Below are 17,100 nucleotides of genomic sequence, written 5' to 3'. Positions count from 1 at the left end.
TGTGTGCGGAGTGAATGTCGTTTAGATTAGGGAGTGTTTTATAAGGGCGGTTTCTTCCCCAGTGGTTTTGGTTTGTTTGTAGCAAGAGAGCAATCGTCCCAGACGTCGTATATCATTGTGTGTGTGCGCAAGTATGTTTTTGTTTTTTTTTTTGTTTTTTTTAATCAGTGATGCTTTGAGACCCTAGAAAGATAAGTGGTGGCTGTAGTGATGTAACCTTTAAGCATGCTCAATAAAATTGTGCTTTTAGATATGCACCGATGTTAAGTTATTTATTTTCAAGTTAGTGATAAATGCTGATATTAAAATGTCATTTTAAATGTTACAAGTAAATCACAAATTGTATAATATACACAGGATGAAAAGTGGATATGCATTTTGAGATTTGCTAAAGATTGTATTTAACAGTGTTATTTGTTAGTGTTTTTAATTATTGAGCATTACATGATGACAAAGATAATCTAAATGTAAAAATAAGGGAAATGAGCAGGATCCATTAAATATATCCAGTATTTATTTTTAATAAATGTATTCATTATTATCAGTTGTCAGCCTAAATATCACAGAAATAGGGCAACAACTGATACACTACCGTTCAAAAGTTTGGGGTCAGTAAAAAAATGTTAAATAAGAAAATATATATACTTATATTTAGCAAGGACACTTTCAGTTAATCAAAAGTTACAGCAAAGACATTTATAATAATCTTTCAAAATATTTCGATTTCAAATAAATGCTGTACTATGTATCAAAGGATTCTGAAAAAACATGATTTCCACACAAATATTAAGAACCACAACTGTTTTAAATACTAATAAAATAGAAAACAGCTTTTAATTAAATGAAAACGGCTCTAAAATTAAATTATTTAATTTTTCCACAATATTACAATTTTGGACATGTTTTAGGTCGACTTGAAATAATATAGTTCTGCTTCACTTTGTACAGTGAAATGTATTTTTCATGGTTGATTCTGTTGCAGGGTTATAGTTTGGCATGATAATGTACAATAAATACTGTTGACAGTTGCAGTCTTTACCACTGTTGCTGAATGTTGCTTTCATTGACTCTGACATTTAAGTCATTCATTAGTGCAAATATGTGAGACATGGACCAATGCCATAGGCAACTTGGAAAGTGAAAAGGAAACACTGAAGTGTGTGTGTTTTGAAATGTTTGTGCATGCATATGTGTGTGTGAGCTCCTAAAGTAGGTCCACATGTCTCTCCCAGTTATGCTGAAATAGCAAAGGTCAAGGTTCCTGAATCTTAGGCCACGAACCTTGACCTTTTGTTATTGCACATTTCCCTCAGCCTGCCAGATCCTCTGTTCTCTCACACACAGACTCAGGCTCTGTTTTCTCAGCATTGCCTCAAGATAGGCAATTTCTATCCCCTGTTGTCATTCAAATATAATCTCCCTGGTCCAAGAGACAACCACATGTTTTGAAACGTGTGTGCACAAATGTGTATATTTCAACAGATATACAGCCTAAATATGTTCACACACACATTGCATGAGATTCATGTGGTGCTGGTTAAGGTAAGCACTAAAACATTTATAAGATGAGATTGTAAAGGCACATTGCTGAAGAGCGTGCATTATGAATGAATGATGTCAATGTGCCTGCACTGTATGTGTGTATATATAGAAAGATTGATAATTTATGACTCAGATCAGATCAGACATGAAGTATGCACAAATTGTCCTTAAGACAATTAAAGATTTTAAATGGTAAAATTGAAAGGCTTATATTTATAAAACTGTTAAAAATTTAAATAAAGTAAAAAAAACAACATTGCAAATGTTGAAGTAAAAAAAGGATTAGGTATGTTAAATAGATCTTGTCTGAAAAATAGCATGTGGTTTAGTGATTAGTAATTGTGAATTTTTTGAGTGACTTTCTAAAGTTTGCTCATCCAGTCAGAGGAGATAACATCTCTTTCAAAAGGGCATTTGTCACGCAAGAACTTAAAGTTCAGTTAAAGTCGTATATTTTTTTTTTAGTTTTTTTTTTTTTTGTCGTATATGACTATTCATAAATATACATTTTATGAACTTGATCATTTTGTCACTGATTTTACATTATTAGTTTTTTAAAAGCTTGCTGATTTATTTGTGTCAACTGCTTAGATGTTAAATATGTACAGCATATTGTATTTGATATATTATTATTATTATATTAAATGTAATCATACTGTGTGTGCTTGTTTATATGATTAAATGAGGACACAAATGTGTATAATGACATGGTATTAAAGTAAGGTAAGGTAAACTTTTATTGTCCCTCCTGGAGAAATTTGTCTTGGGCCATCACCCATGCTGCAGTAGGCTCACAATTAACACACATTAATCAGCAATCACAAACAATAAAAACAAACCATATCAACAGAATAACACAGCAATAAAAAAAGAAAAGAAAAAGAAAAAAAAATAATGAATAAATGAATAAATATACGAAAAAAATAAAATTACAACTCCATACTGCCACTGTTTAACAACTTTATAGACACAGGAATAAATGAGTTTTTAAATCTATTTAATCTGCAGCAAGGAACTCTAAACCTCCTCCCAGAAGACAACAACTCATACTCTGTATTACACTGGTATTACAACGTAGACGTGGTTGGTGAGGACATTTCCCAAGTCCTCGTGATTAAAATGGCTTAAAAAATAAGCAATGCTATATTCAAATGATAAAAATGCAGAAAGTGAGATTATTATATTATTATTAGGGTAGGGTTAGGGGGATAGAATATACAGTTATACATAGACACAATGGTGTGTGTGTGTGTGTGTGTGTGTGTGTGTGTGAAAAGAGAGGGCACTTCTGATGTTTTGGTATGAAACATGAGTTTCTCACTCTGAGTGTGTGCATGTCATTGTTTTTGCTGAGCTGTGTATCACCTTCAAGTCTTGCATGTATGATTTGCATGGGAACTAGTGTGCCTTCACCCACACTGACTTCCATTGTCAGATTATTTGTGTGCGTATGCGTGTCCTTTATTCACTATAGTGAACTTAAGCACCTCTGATTATACCCGTCACCTCAGCTGGCAAGTGTTTAAAGTCTCTTATGTTCACCAACACTGCATTTATTTGATCAAAAATACAGTAAAATCACTAAATTTGTGAAATAACTGTTTTTATTTGATTGTTTTAAAATGTAATTTATTTCTGTGCATCATTGCTCCAGTCTTCAGTATAGGGTGACCACCATCAAACTAGGGCTGAAACGATTAGTCGACAATAAAAAATTGTCGACAAATATTTTTGTTGTCGAATAGTCTCTTGATCTCATACGACCTATTTGAAGGGCCTGCAATAACGCGGTGTAACCAGTGGGGCGCTGTAGCGCAATACTGTAATGCAGCCCTCCGGGATCCAATCCAATAAAAGAAGTCAGTGCTTTGGAGAGCATAGTGCAAACGACGTCGAACCCGTGAAATGTGGGAGATTAACATAGCACAAACATAACAAACATAACGTTTAGCATAACTACAGAATACTGTCATGCAGGGCCACCAACTCTCATTCAAACTCACTGTTCTCACGCCACACGTTCATTTTCTCACACAGTGAAAGATGCATCGCAGAGCAAAGAGGACACAGACAACGGCAACGCACCGACAGATCAGGTTACTTTTGATATAAAACTAAGTCTAAGCTTTTAAATTCAGTCAATATTACTACGGGATTCAAACAATACTTGTGGTGGTGACTCTGTTTAACGTTATGTGGCAGATCGCTGTAACACCTCGGTTCAAGCGGCATGTGAACCTATTCCTCTATTACAGCGCGAAATAAACATGAATGAACATCAAAAAGTACTTACTGAACTTACTGAAATGAATCCATCTCTATTGTAATCACTTAATCGGAGTTTTAACCGCAGAAAGAAGTCAATAAAACTTGCAAACAAATATATCACACAAAATGTAACATTTACCTCAGGAAAGCCATTCATTGACCATAAACTCGATAGTTTGTGTGTGTGTGTGTGTGTGTGTGTGTGTGTGTGTATATATATATATATGATATGTAATATGTGTATGTATGTATGTTGTTTCATTTTTCACAAAAACCCCCACATGATTACATTATATTTATATATTTATAGTATATTGGTCTATTCAGTTGGCTTAAAAATGATTAAAAATACACTTTTAAAAGCTGAAGTGATTTCCTTGTTTTATTTACTAGTTAAAGTACAGTATAACTCAATATTTTAACTAATTGCTAAAGTAGAATAATCGAACAAAGCCTACTGATTAACCAGTGCAATAATCGATGATTAGTCGAATAATCGTTCTAATAATCGACAGATTAATCGATTATCAAAATAATCGTTTGTTGCAGCCCTACATCAAACAAACCAAATGTGGGACGATTACTAAGTTTGTGTGGGACAATGTGGGACATGTTACCAACAATAAAACACAACCTGAAGCTGTTATATAATGTCTATCTAACTTAATAAAAACATTTGTATTATGTCTTTCAGCTGATAAAAATACTTTGTTCTTTAGTCACTTCCACAAAACACCATTACATCACAATGTAACATAACATGTCTTTATTTTACATGTCATTTAAATTAAACATCACTGACCCTAAAGGCAGCAGGCATCATGCAGATAACTATTTATGAATTAGGTGACCAGATTTCTGAAATGGAAACTGGGGACATTTCCTATTTGAGTGGTCAAAATATCACCAAAATCTCATTTGTTATTATCTATTTAAAAAACAGGGACAATACATTTTTGAATGTTTTTGTTTTTAATTGTTGTGGGTTCCTTATAGGCTATTATTACATTAATATTTATGATTTAGTTTTATTATTAGGATTTTTGCTCTGGTTTTACAATTCACAAAAAAAAAAAAAAAAAAAAACTTTTACATGATAACATTACTGTGACTTTACAAAAGCGCATTACATTACAAAAATAAAACATAAATAGGCCTTAAGAAGATAAATATTTAACAGCATTTAACAAATATTTTTTTAACATTATTGAATTTAATATTTTAATGTTCACAAGCTGTTTTGTATACAGAAATTACAACTGTTTTAACTTTTAACTATTATTTTGCATTTTAGACTCATTTTAAGCACAAAGTACGTGAATTATTTTATTTTATTTTTAATTTCTGAGAGTGTACCTTCACCACAACGTATGTATTACCGTGACTGCGGAACTTTTGTGGACGTTTAAAATTGTGCAAAACAATCTCGCACCCTGCTGAGGCCATGTTATAAAACATACAAACAGTATGAATAGTTAGTATGTTACTACCTTGAAAGTGATAACGATGTTTATTTTGATATTTGAAGATAATGGCGCTTATTTGATCAGTTCCAGATCCAGATTACGTGCCTCATGAAGTAGCGGCGCGCGCGCGACCAAGTGTAGCTGCACAGCCCCCTCTGTTGGAGAACATGAACACTACACAATTTCTCCAGCAGGCTGCTCTATGCTCGTCGGTCTTTTTGCAATGTATATGCGGGTTGTTTTGAAAGAGCTGTAAAACGGGGACATTTCCGTCGACAGCTCCAGTCGGCAGCTGAACACCAAAAACCGGTCTGGTCACCCTATTTTTGAAACAGTTCTGACCAAGTCCAACTCGTCTCCACATTTGGATTGACAGCCGTCACAACCTACTAGTGACCGTGTTTACTCCTTTCTTTTCAACCATTGGATAGGATTTTAAAAACGGCTGTTGTATTTGTGTAAGACGGGATTGTTACTTCTGTCGAAGCGCTGTTAAATATAGCTAGGTGAAAAACTACGCAGCAAAAATAATAAATTTAATGCTTTCTTAAAAAGGCAAAAGAACGCACGCACGTTTTCTTAATATTATAATTAAAAACCAACAGACTGATGAAAATGCGGGACATTTTCTCAATATGCGACGTGCAGGACAAGGAGTCAAAATGCTGTGCTGTAGCTACAACGCAAAGCGGGACAGATGGTCACCCTACTTCAGTATCATATGATTCTTCACAAAAAATCATTCTAATATGATGATTTGCTGCTGAAAAAAATTCTTATTGTTATCAATGTTGGAAACAGTTGTACTGCTTAAAGGATTAGTTACTTTCAAATGAAAATTAGCCCAAGCTTTACTCGCCCTCAAGCCATCCGAGGTGTAGCCTATATGACTTTCTTCTTTCTGATGAACACAATCGGAGAAATATTAATAAATATCCTGACGCATCCAAGCTTTACAATGGCAGTAAGCACTATCAAACGAGTATGAGCTGAAGAAAGTGTCTCCATCCACATCCATCCATCATAAACATACTCCACACGGCTCCAGGGGGTTAATAAAGGCCTTTTGAAGCGAAGTTATGCGTTTGTGCAAAAAATAAAAAATCCATATTTAACAAGTTATGAAGTAAAATATCTAGCTTCCTTCCTGTAAAACTCTTGCAGTTCAAAAAGCTTATGCTACATCCTACGCCTTCCCTATCGCAATGCCAGTTCCGTTTTTTCTGTAGTTTGAATACGGAAAGCGGTGTGTGTATATATATATATATATATATATATATATATATATATATATATATATTTGATTGGACCAAACTTTTTATTGCAGGATGAGTCATCAATATTTTCGGTCCATTTTCGCAGAAGAAAAAAAATTACAATTCAGAGGTGCTCGCATATTGAATTTTGTCAACTTTTAGGAAAACGCTAGCGTATATATTAGCCTCAAAGCTAACAATCATAGACTAAAAGCTAAATTTACATAATATTTTTTCTTGTCATAAATATAATAACATTGAGTTAACTGAATAATATTACAAATGTTCAGTATAGCTCTCTCATTTTCCTTCTTGGTGTCTTTATTCGTGTCTATCTATCCTTCACACAAATACATGAGTCCTCTAATCTTTCTTTATCACATGTTCTCACACACTCTCTGGCAATGAATTAGTGAGTTCATTGCTATGTAAAGGGGACCAGTGGGGTTTAACCTACTTAGTACACCGGTTTAATAATGTATGAGTGAGATTTGAGAGCCGTGTGGAGCACAATAAGGTGTCTTCAATCTCTCTCTTTCGGCTTTGATCTCTCCCTCTTGCTGCCTTCTTTTTCTACTCTTTCTCTCAGTTTCTCATTCCTGCTTCGAGCGCTATCTCGAGCTGTACATCCACGATTCTCCACATGCCTTCAGGGAGATTCATAATCCACATTCCATATGGGAGAATGTTTGAAGTAGATTTATTTGTGCAGTATTTCGTATCTGTTGTGTAGTCTAGAGAATGGATGGGGTGGGTAGAGTCGAGCAGAAAGACACCGGATACGGTAAAACAAATGGACCTGGAAGGTGAGGATAGATAGACGCTAGGATGGTAGGACGACAGGCTTGCAGACAGACAAACTGATTACAGATAGACAGTTTTTTTGCTCATCACTGGTTCTTCAAACAGTGTTTTTCCTCCTCCTCACAGTTCGTGCTCTCACATTTTCAGGTTATGCCCAGATAGATAGTGTTAATGAGGGTTTCTGACAGACGGTCTGTGTGAAGATCCTGCTCTGCGTTCCTGAGGGAACTCTAGAGTTAACAAGCTCACTGGGGAAGACCTTGGCAGCATTTTCCCACGCTGTCAAGCTGGGTTCAGTGCTCAAGAACAGGTCCTGTGTGTAAATTCACAGTCTTTCTTTCTCTAATTTCTCAGTTTATTTACTCTCTTTGAGGTATGATGTCAAACTGGATGTATTGTGATGTTTCTGATGTGAAACCGCAAGAAAGAGGAACACATTACTCATTGTTCATGATCATTAAACCAGAATTCATCAATCATTGTATCTAAAATGTGTGTGATCTGTGGTGCTTAACACTGAGTTACAGGTTTTGCAATGGCTAGTACTGATAACAATATCTAGAGAGCAGGGTGACAATTTGACAAGGCAGACTTTTTGCGTTTTCTGCGGATATTTTGGGGAAATTCTGCAGAATGGATTTAATGATAATGTGTTGAACAGAGCAGAGGATACTACTGTTATTAGTACTTCTTACAAAGAACATCACTTAATTTTTTTGAATATGAACACACATAGGGTGGGGAGTGTGCGATTCTTTGAACTTTATGAATTATGACCATTAGAAATGACCCTTCGCTAAGCTCCGCCCCCTTGGTTACTGTTGCTAATTCAGACAAGCTTTACAGAACATCCCATAGACCTTATTCAGAGCAGCACCAAGACAGGTATGAAAGCGAGGCTGTGAGGGATAGACTTACCAATGGCATCCACTGTAAAAAAGCTGTATAAAGCTCCCAGATCACTTATAATTTTCCACAGTTCATGTTGTCTGGATTTTTTTGTCTACTGAAATTTCTTGGAAAGATATTTTTGCAGTGTTTCATCAGCAAAACAATCCAAAAACACATTAAATAATGGTGCAACCCACTGAAGAGATGTATGTACATCCCTCACAACCCCGCTTCCATTCCCGTTAAAAATCAAAGATGGTGCTGCTGTGAATAAAGTCTATAGGAATGAACTGGATATTTCCATACAATGTGATTTTCAGGAACATGTGCTCATGACTTGTAAAAAATGATTGGATAAAATTCTTATGTGGCCTGATTGAATTGAGACCTTAAAGCATTTTTGTGCTTTTAAAAATTGTGAAATTGCACAGTAATTTGATTAAACATTAGTCTGGCTGTTATATTGGTCACTATACACACTATATGAAATGCATGCCCGCAAACACGTCTGACAACTAAAAAGTGTCTTCTGTTCCTTTCCACTCTTTTTCTTTCTTTCTTAGGTCACCGCGTTGGACTGACTCACTCTGACAGGTTTGAACCGAGAGCATTTTGTGACCTCTGGAGCACGGCATCTCGATTCCTCTTGCGTCACATCGTCCAAGTCAGTCCTCCTGAAATCTGGTGGATTGCAATGAGCTCAGGTCCTCGTGAAGAGTCAAAGCGCTTCCCTGCTGCTACATAACATATCAGTCAAACAGTGCTGGAATATACTGCCTCACACACTTCTATTCCAAGAGAACATTGGGATTGTATCCAGAGTGTTACATAACACCAAAACAAATACCTGTGAGCTGTACACTCTGATCGAATGGCGTCATAACCTCTCGTACGCACCCTGGATCACCAGTCATTAACCTGTCTCGGTCTTACAGTCACAATAGTAAGCGTCCACACGGACAATCGCAGACAAAGCTCTCCTAGTTGGATTACCAAAAGTAGCTCATGATGGGAAAGTAGACATCTGGCATCACGGATAGCCTGCACAGAGGTCTGGGACTCAGTGTTGTATCTGAGCGTGCCATGTCTGGAAACGGCAACCCCTGCCCCAGCCCTGGAGGGTTGGGCACTCCTTTAGGGGGCTTCCCTATGTCGCACTACCCTTACTTCTTTCCTCATATGCTAGGAGGGCTCTCCCCTCCAGCACTTCCAGGACTTCCTGTCAGTGGATACAGCACTCCATCTCCTGCAAGTGAGTATCCCTCGTTTCCGATGTGAAACATCTGCGACTTGCTATTAGAAGATGCATTTAGGTGTGACGCACTTAAACAACAGTGTCTGATGGTCTGGGAGAGTGTTTTCTGTAGTATGCTGAGTGAAATGTACAAGAAGTACATAAGGAACAGTTCACCCAAAAATGAAAATTATGCCATTTGTATATATAGTTTTTATGTCAACATGCGCTAGATGGACATGTTTGACCATTGCGCTCACTTTTGCATTGTCCTACTCATGACACGGCGTTCTTAAAATGTGCCGCTCAAGGTCAATTTTTTAAACATATGTCTCAAGAGCTTGCGTTTATTTTCGTTCCACTGACTTACGTCTCGCATTCTGTGTAAAAGGTCCCTTTGAGTAAACAAATAACAAGCTACTCTACAAGGGAAATGTATATCTCAAAATGTGACTATATCTCACATTTATGACTTGTTTATTTTAAACAATATCTCATGATATTCAAATTGTTTGAGGTTTATACAGCCTCCATATCATAGTGATCAATTTAATGTGTCCTTGCTGAATAAAAGTATAAAATTATTTTTAAAATATCTTACTGGCCCCAAGCATTTTAACGATAAGTAACAGTAAGAAGTTAATATGACTTATGTGCTATTCTGTTTATTCCAAGTCTTCTGAAGGCATACGATAGCTTTTTGAGAAATCGTTAGCCATTGAAATCAGATGATTATGCAGATCTTCTATGAAATAGTCAGAATATTATTTTTGGATGAACTGTCTCTGTTTGCCTGTAAACAAACAATTAGTAGTCGCTATGATTTGGTCTTTTACAGATGTGCTCACTACAGTCTATTCTTGCAGATATGGTGGCTGCTATTTCTGTGTGTACTTTACAGATCTCCCACTGACCATATTAAGCCTCAGGAGACCCTTGATTAAATACTGTTGAAGCCCAGCTTGAATTTTCTAACAACCACTATGGGACACTTATAAAATCCTTGAGGAAGATCTAGCTTTTATAGCTTTGAAGTTTGGCTCTTTTATATCTTTTGAAAATCTATTTCAGCATAGCTTGCGTATGCATAAATGTGTGAAATACACTTTAGATCAATATGTTAGAAGGACTGGCTATTTAAAATCTCTCTGAAGTTTTGTTTCATTGTTGTTTGTGATCTGACAGATGTTTTCATGCTCAGCTCATGCTCTGTTCCGTTAAAATGCATTGAGTTTGATTACAGCCCATATACATGATCCTGCTGTTTCATAAAGTCTTAATGTGTCAGATCTTGTTGGTTTATACAGGTTATCTGTATATCTGTTGTTTGGCCTGTTCTGCACTTTGAGGTGCAAAAACCACCGGAATGTTCTTGGGCAAAACGAGATGCCATGAAGCCCACAGTGCCTAGGGTTATGAACGTCCTTATGTGAACTAGAACTATATTTGTTAGCTTGGGTCTGTTTGTGCATGAATATTTGCTTGCGAGTACTTGGTGATTACTGAATGAATCATGAAAAAGTGTACTTTCATTATAGCTTCTTTAATATAAACATTAGTAGTGCTGTGCAGTATATCTCAAAAATCATCTTAATATTTTCTTTTTTTTTCTTTCTTTTTTTTTTTACAATATTTGATATATATATATATTTTTTGATATTTACATATTTGCTCTAATATAGCTTAAAAGGAAGTAGCATCAAGTAAAAGTAAATAAATGTAAACATTATCGCTTTGTGGTGCTTTCAAAACATTACTGTTTGTTTGAGTATCCCAACCAGCTCAAAGTAACATGGACTCAACCAGTTGTGTGAATTTGGGGCGGGACTATCTGTTTCAGCAGACGGGACATGCCTAAACTTGTTTGAGAATAGAAAATTTGAGTAATATATGGGTACGTTTTTAATTGTTTCGTTAAAAATTCCATTTTTATCTGATTCATTACTATACTAATAGTATTAAAGAAAATAGCAGTTCTGAGTAATGATGCAAATCACTGAATCAAACGTTTTTAATTTATTCATTTTGAAAAGGACAGTTTGAACTGATTCGTGGAAATGATTCAAATTCTTATGCCATTTTTGCTACTGATGTTTAAATCAGAGATTCTATTAAAACATATTGTTGTAAGACAAGTTTGTATCATCTTTAGGAAAATAAAAAGTGCAGTTCATAATGAGTAAATTGTACAATAGTCTTTCAATCATCCCTGCCAAGAGCAAGAGTTGTCGCGTTGTTCAGCGATCTGTGGAGACATTGCCGTCCACTTTCCACACTTGAAATGACAGTACGTAATGTTTTAACTCAGTGGGAGGGAGCACATCTTGAGTCAGCTACTGATGCAGTGGCTGCCGCCAACCACCACCGGCAGTGAGGCTTTGGCAGTCAGTCAGCGGCAGCTCCCTCCTGGGCCTGGAGCTACTAATGTGCCTCTCTGCATAGTACTATATGACAAACAGCCCTCTGACGCTCTTGGGGGCTAATTATTACACACCCCCTGCTGACTTGCGGAAAGACTCATTGTCAGGCGAGAAAAAGCGCACAGCTAAAATTTAGCGCCCCGTGTGAGAAAAAGGGGTTTGGGGGATGTTGTGGGAACGTTATTATTTTGCTTCCAGAGGATGATGCAAAAGTTTGCATGGAATTAGCTCTGGTAAACCTATTAGTCAAGGAGACTGTATCACCGTGAAACCCGCATAAGTGTGTTGGTTTGGCTTTGGGCTGTGTATTTGCATAAGGTCCAAATGTGAGAACACGGATCGATGGGGAGCGGAGCATTTATTTATCGTCTTCCACAGGAGTTAGGCTATGGAATATGGATGGATATGGAGGTGCCTGTTATTGTTGAGTTCTCCTAACTTGACTTAAACAGCCGCTAGAAGGAATCCCCAGGGTGCTTCATGTCACTTTCTGTGCTGTAATGATGTGTCAACTGCCAGGCACAGAATTCAAGCAGCTGGAAGGTACAGTGATTAGATTTGGGCTCAATGGAGTTATGCAGAACTATAGCAGACTTATAACCTCCGGTTTGGGCATCTTAGTTAGCGTGATATGTGAGTGTTTCAGTGTGGTTTCTAGGAAAGGAAGTGGAAAGGTGGACTCCTGTCCTTCTGATGAAGATTAAAAGCGCTTCTAACTCTGGTGCTCATGTGTGTACAAAGTTTATTAGTCTCGGCACTTCATTTATGAATTACCCAGCTATCAACATAGAGGCCTTGTCTACCAAAAAAGCAAGTGACCAAATTTCACAAAGTGTCATGACATGAATGACTCTGCTCTTTTTGAACACCTCTGAGGTCTCCGAAGTGTCATTTGGATTTCATTAGTGTAGCAAATGTAGTGTATTTTGCAATTCAGCAAACTGTGCTTCAAAAATGCACATGGGGGTCGACATGTCATTTTCAGGAGTGTCCTACAGTTGTAGATTGCTATACTTCATTTAAAGGTGCTAAAGAGGATGTTTTGTTTTATACATTTTTGCAATATTACTTGAAACTGTCTTTACTAACTGATAAAAGACTATTTCTTAGGTGCACTGAAAGGAATAATATTAATACACATCATCTGTGCACGAGGTAGGGCCTTAAAAACATCTGCCAATCGTTTATGCGATCATCGCGTAAACGATTTGCCCTCTGGCTTGTCAATCACTGCCGTGACGTTCCTTGTGAGAGACGAGCACGGCTGCGCGCTCCAGTAACTTTCCACACTCCACAGGCGCCGCATGCAATGTTTTTGTCAGGAGACAGGAGTAACAACTGCAGATTATGAGTTACCTGCGGTGAGTCCGACATAATGAATCCACTAACACGACACAGCGAATGCCGGTGGTAAACACTCGTGTTCCAATACTCCTGCACGAGTTTTGGGAGGTGTTCCCTCGAAATGAGCTGTGAAGGAGGGGGGCTGTTCTTACGCATGCGCTCATTTCAAAAACTCAGTAACAGTCTTTGGATTCGAAAAAATCCACCTTTAAAGTACTTTAACAATTTTTTTCTAAATCCATTTTTGAGTAATTATTAAACATATAGTTTGTATGACAATACAATTCAATCTGTCAATCAAATTATTGATTGATTGATTGATTGATTGATTGATTGAATAATGAATGAATGAATGATATATATAAATAACGTATTTATTTATTTATTAATAACAATTGTTATTTATATGTTTACTTTTATAATTTGTGCTCAGGTCATTACTCTCCACCAGTGTGAGCGGGGCTAGCTCAGACTAATGAAGTGTTACCCTGATCAGGCCTGCCAGGTGTTGTGTTGTGCTGGGTCCTCCAGACATTTTTCAACAAATTCGGGCTGCTTTGTTTTTTTAGTATAGCTCTAATCCTTGATAGCTCCCTGTCCTCAGATTCAAACTTCTGTTCTGTCACCAGCTCCCCCAAGCGCCACTTGAGTTAAATATAGAACACAGTTTAATGCCACAAAGTGGTTAGCATCAGCTACCAACAACCCCTGCCTGCTTCCCTCCAGGGTCCCTGCAGAAAGACAAGCACAGAAATATTCAAAGCACGGCAACTGTGCTCCGTTCTGTTGGGAAATGAATATGACTCTCCTTGGTTCGGTTTATTAATTTTTGATATGTTGTTGCTGCTATGTCTCATTGGCTTTTCGTAAGCAGCAGCAGAGCAACAACAGCAGAATGAATTAGCTAATGCAACAGGAGTGTCTTTTTATACTACTTCATTTCCCTCGATGTTCAGGTGACCTTTAGCCTTGAAGTGTAGTTGTGCTGTGTTGAATCATTTGCATGATTGTGATGCATGCCAAAGCCAACATGTTGAATTCCTCTCAGTGCTGAGTGCACCCCATGTCTATACTTACATCTCGGTTTGTTGTCACTAAAAGCTTACAGCACTGTCAAGTCAAGTCACCTTTATTTATATAGCGCTTTATACAATACAGATTGTTTCAAAGCAGTGTTACAGAGATAACAGGAAGATGATTTAAAAACGTGAACAGAGTTCATTGCGGGTGTCAAGCAGCTCTGAAAATAAAGTAGTAATGGTTCTGCTGAAGTTTAGTGTTGATTCAGTTCCGTTGATCATAAATGATTAATTTAGTTCATTTCATCTATAAAGCAGTTCTGCAGAAAACAATAATGTCATCGTCCAGCTCAGTTCAGATCGCATACAATGGTGTCAATGCAGTCAAATCAATAATATTGTTGAATATTAAGTGTCCGCAACTAAGCAAGCCAGAGGCTACAATGGCAATGAAGAAAAAAACCTTGGGAGGAACCAGGCTCAGTTGGGGAACCAGTTCTCCTCTGGCCAACAAACGAACACGGTGTGATTATGATTCAGACTGCATCACACGTCAAATCAGGCTGTGGATTGGTAGCATTTAAAATATTTCATCCAGTTCCTTCTACCTTCTACTACTGGTATGGAGACGAAGCTGGCCATAGGGGTCTATTCAGAGGACTTGTCTGGTTCTTGTGGTCTTTGCTGTGGATCTGTGCCGATGGCTATCTAGTCGACAAGGTCTTCACAGGGGTTTGTTTTAGTAGACACAGTCTCTGCTGACATTCATGGCTGTGTTGTGGTCATGTCTAGGTGCAGTCCACCATCTGATCTGGATACGGCCTGCAGTAACCTCAGGATAAGGATGAGACAGACAGACTAATATTAGCATTGATGGCATTCTTCTTATGATGTAACAAGTACGTCAGTGTTATAGGAAGTGTTCCCAGTTCTCTCATTGTACATTGGCATCAAAATCTTTATTTTATTATATATTTTTTTAAATAGGGACTGAATATGTATTGGTCAATATTGGATATTTATTTTTTTATTAAAAGATATTAAAGATATTTGTTTGTTTCTTCCTTAAGATTTGATAACAATTTATAAGTATACAGTTATAAATTGCTTACAAATTATTTGCAAACTATTAGTTTATAGTTTATTCATATATATTGTAGTGTATCTCTACATTGTTGTTATATTAATAGCCTATATACAAATAGTGAGTTCTTCATTCATTGTCACTGAAATTAACAAAATTATTGTTTAATTAGTTCATAAAAAGTTTTTTTTTTATGATTTGTTAAGAACTTATTAACCATATAAGTAATGTACAGTATTTTAAACCAGTAGTAAAGGAGTTGTTAATATGGTTATTAGGAGTCAATAGTTTAGATTAGTTCTCACTTTAGATTAGGTCACACAACATTGGAAAATATCATTAAGGTAGGCAATTTCGGAGAGGTTTAGCGATAGCAAGCTAGCTTTGAAAGCATGAGATCCCACCCTACCTTCAGAGTGTTCTCCAAATCCACGCCTCGTCCAAAACACATGAACACGCACAGCAGAGCCTGCAAAGCGTCACGAGAGATGGCTGTCTAAAACTCTGCATAGCCTTACGGAACGTGCTGATAATGTGTGTTGTCTGCGCGAGCAGGGTGTGCGGAGATTTGAGAAATACGTATGTTGACAGGCAGGTAGGATGTTGGAGATTGGACAAATTCTGTTATTGATTGCTATCTGGATGTGAAGAGAGTTTCAACCAAAAATCTCCTGAAAAGTGCTGTCCTTTTTAAGAGCATGTTAGCGTAAGTTAATTTCTTCATTCTGGTGAGCTCATTGGGTTTGTGTCTTGAAGAAAAAGTACTACACCCTTTATTAATGTTAATCTGAAGTGCACTGTAAATGGTTTCAGACCACGTACACAAACTCTTTTGTATTAACCAAACTAATCATTCTAATCCATTAGTTTTAATTTGCTAAGCTCTATTTTTTTCAAGGACGATCTAACCAGCATCCCAGAGGTCCCTCCTCTATTATAATGAGCACTTTTTATATAATCGAAACTATTTTTTTCTATAACAGATTTCTTTCTTTCTTTCAAGAGTATTATGTCCATTATATATAATACATTCCCACATGACCTTTGACCTTGTGACCAAACGTATCCAAAACCTGAAATATACTTCTGGCACCACGTTTGACACATCTCTCTGGTGCTCGTCAGACAGATTGGTGGTTTGCAGTCCGTGGCCGATACAAGAGCTGCCTGTCCTACACCAGCTGTCTGGAAGACATTTTGACAGATGTCATGCTACAGTCGTTGACTCACAGTTGCATGTGTGAGGAGATGGGCCTGTCAGAGGGTCCCTGGTTCTGCTCTGGCTCCTAGAAGTGTGAAAATGCTACCTGTCTGCTCTGGCAGGGGCTGCCCATGTCGTTTAGCTTTCGGATGTCACCAGGATTCCCGTCTCCTCTGAATGAGGAGCAGACCACCCTTGTTTGTCAAGCCTGCTGTTTCTACTCCTCGTCACAGTGGATATTTTCTCTGTTCTGGCCGTTTGGATGATGGATCAGCATCTGGCAGCCTCCGCCTGGGACGCGCCTGAGCTGGGCGTTCAGCCTGTGGGCCTGTCAGGGTGATATTTATGTCTCCTAACCTTCCAACCAGGGCCACCATGTCACTAGTTCATTCATATGTAGGTTAGGATGTTTAATCACTCTCCAATTGCTTATGGCAGCGATAGGAATTATTAGTCTCAGGTAGTTTGTTGCATTAATTAAGATAAATTGCCCATCCTGCAAGTGCAAAATGGAAGTGTGAACCTGACCAAACATTTTAAGTTGATCTAGAGTGGTCACTGCTGGGGTGTA

At 37.4% G+C, this 17,100-nt stretch overlaps 1 protein-coding gene across 6 annotated transcripts in view; it reads left to right on the top strand.

The window, feature by feature from the left end:
- rarab (retinoic acid receptor, alpha b) overlaps window positions 1–17,100 on the top strand; it is a 131,012-nt gene that overhangs the window by 50,915 nt on the left and 62,997 nt on the right. For 5 of the 6 annotated variants that reach the window (XM_048206459.1, XM_048206484.1, XM_048206466.1 and 2 more), the window contains one exon: window positions 8,791–9,479. In XM_048206459.1, coding sequence (XP_048062416.1) covers window positions 9,311–9,479 — 169 coding nt within the window. In that variant the 5' untranslated portion in view covers window positions 8,791–9,310. Of the gene's footprint in view, window positions 1–3,620; window positions 3,639–8,790; window positions 9,480–17,100 lie in introns of those variants that run through there. The other variant, XM_048206493.1, reaches the window with a different exon arrangement.

Source organism: Megalobrama amblycephala, linkage group LG1 (genome assembly GCF_018812025.1).
Source record: "Megalobrama amblycephala isolate DHTTF-2021 linkage group LG1, ASM1881202v1, whole genome shotgun sequence".
NCBI lineage: Eukaryota > Metazoa > Chordata > Actinopteri > Cypriniformes > Xenocyprididae > Megalobrama > Megalobrama amblycephala.
The sequence above is the reverse complement of the archived record's forward strand: the minus strand, read 5'-3'. Positions and strand labels throughout refer to the sequence as shown.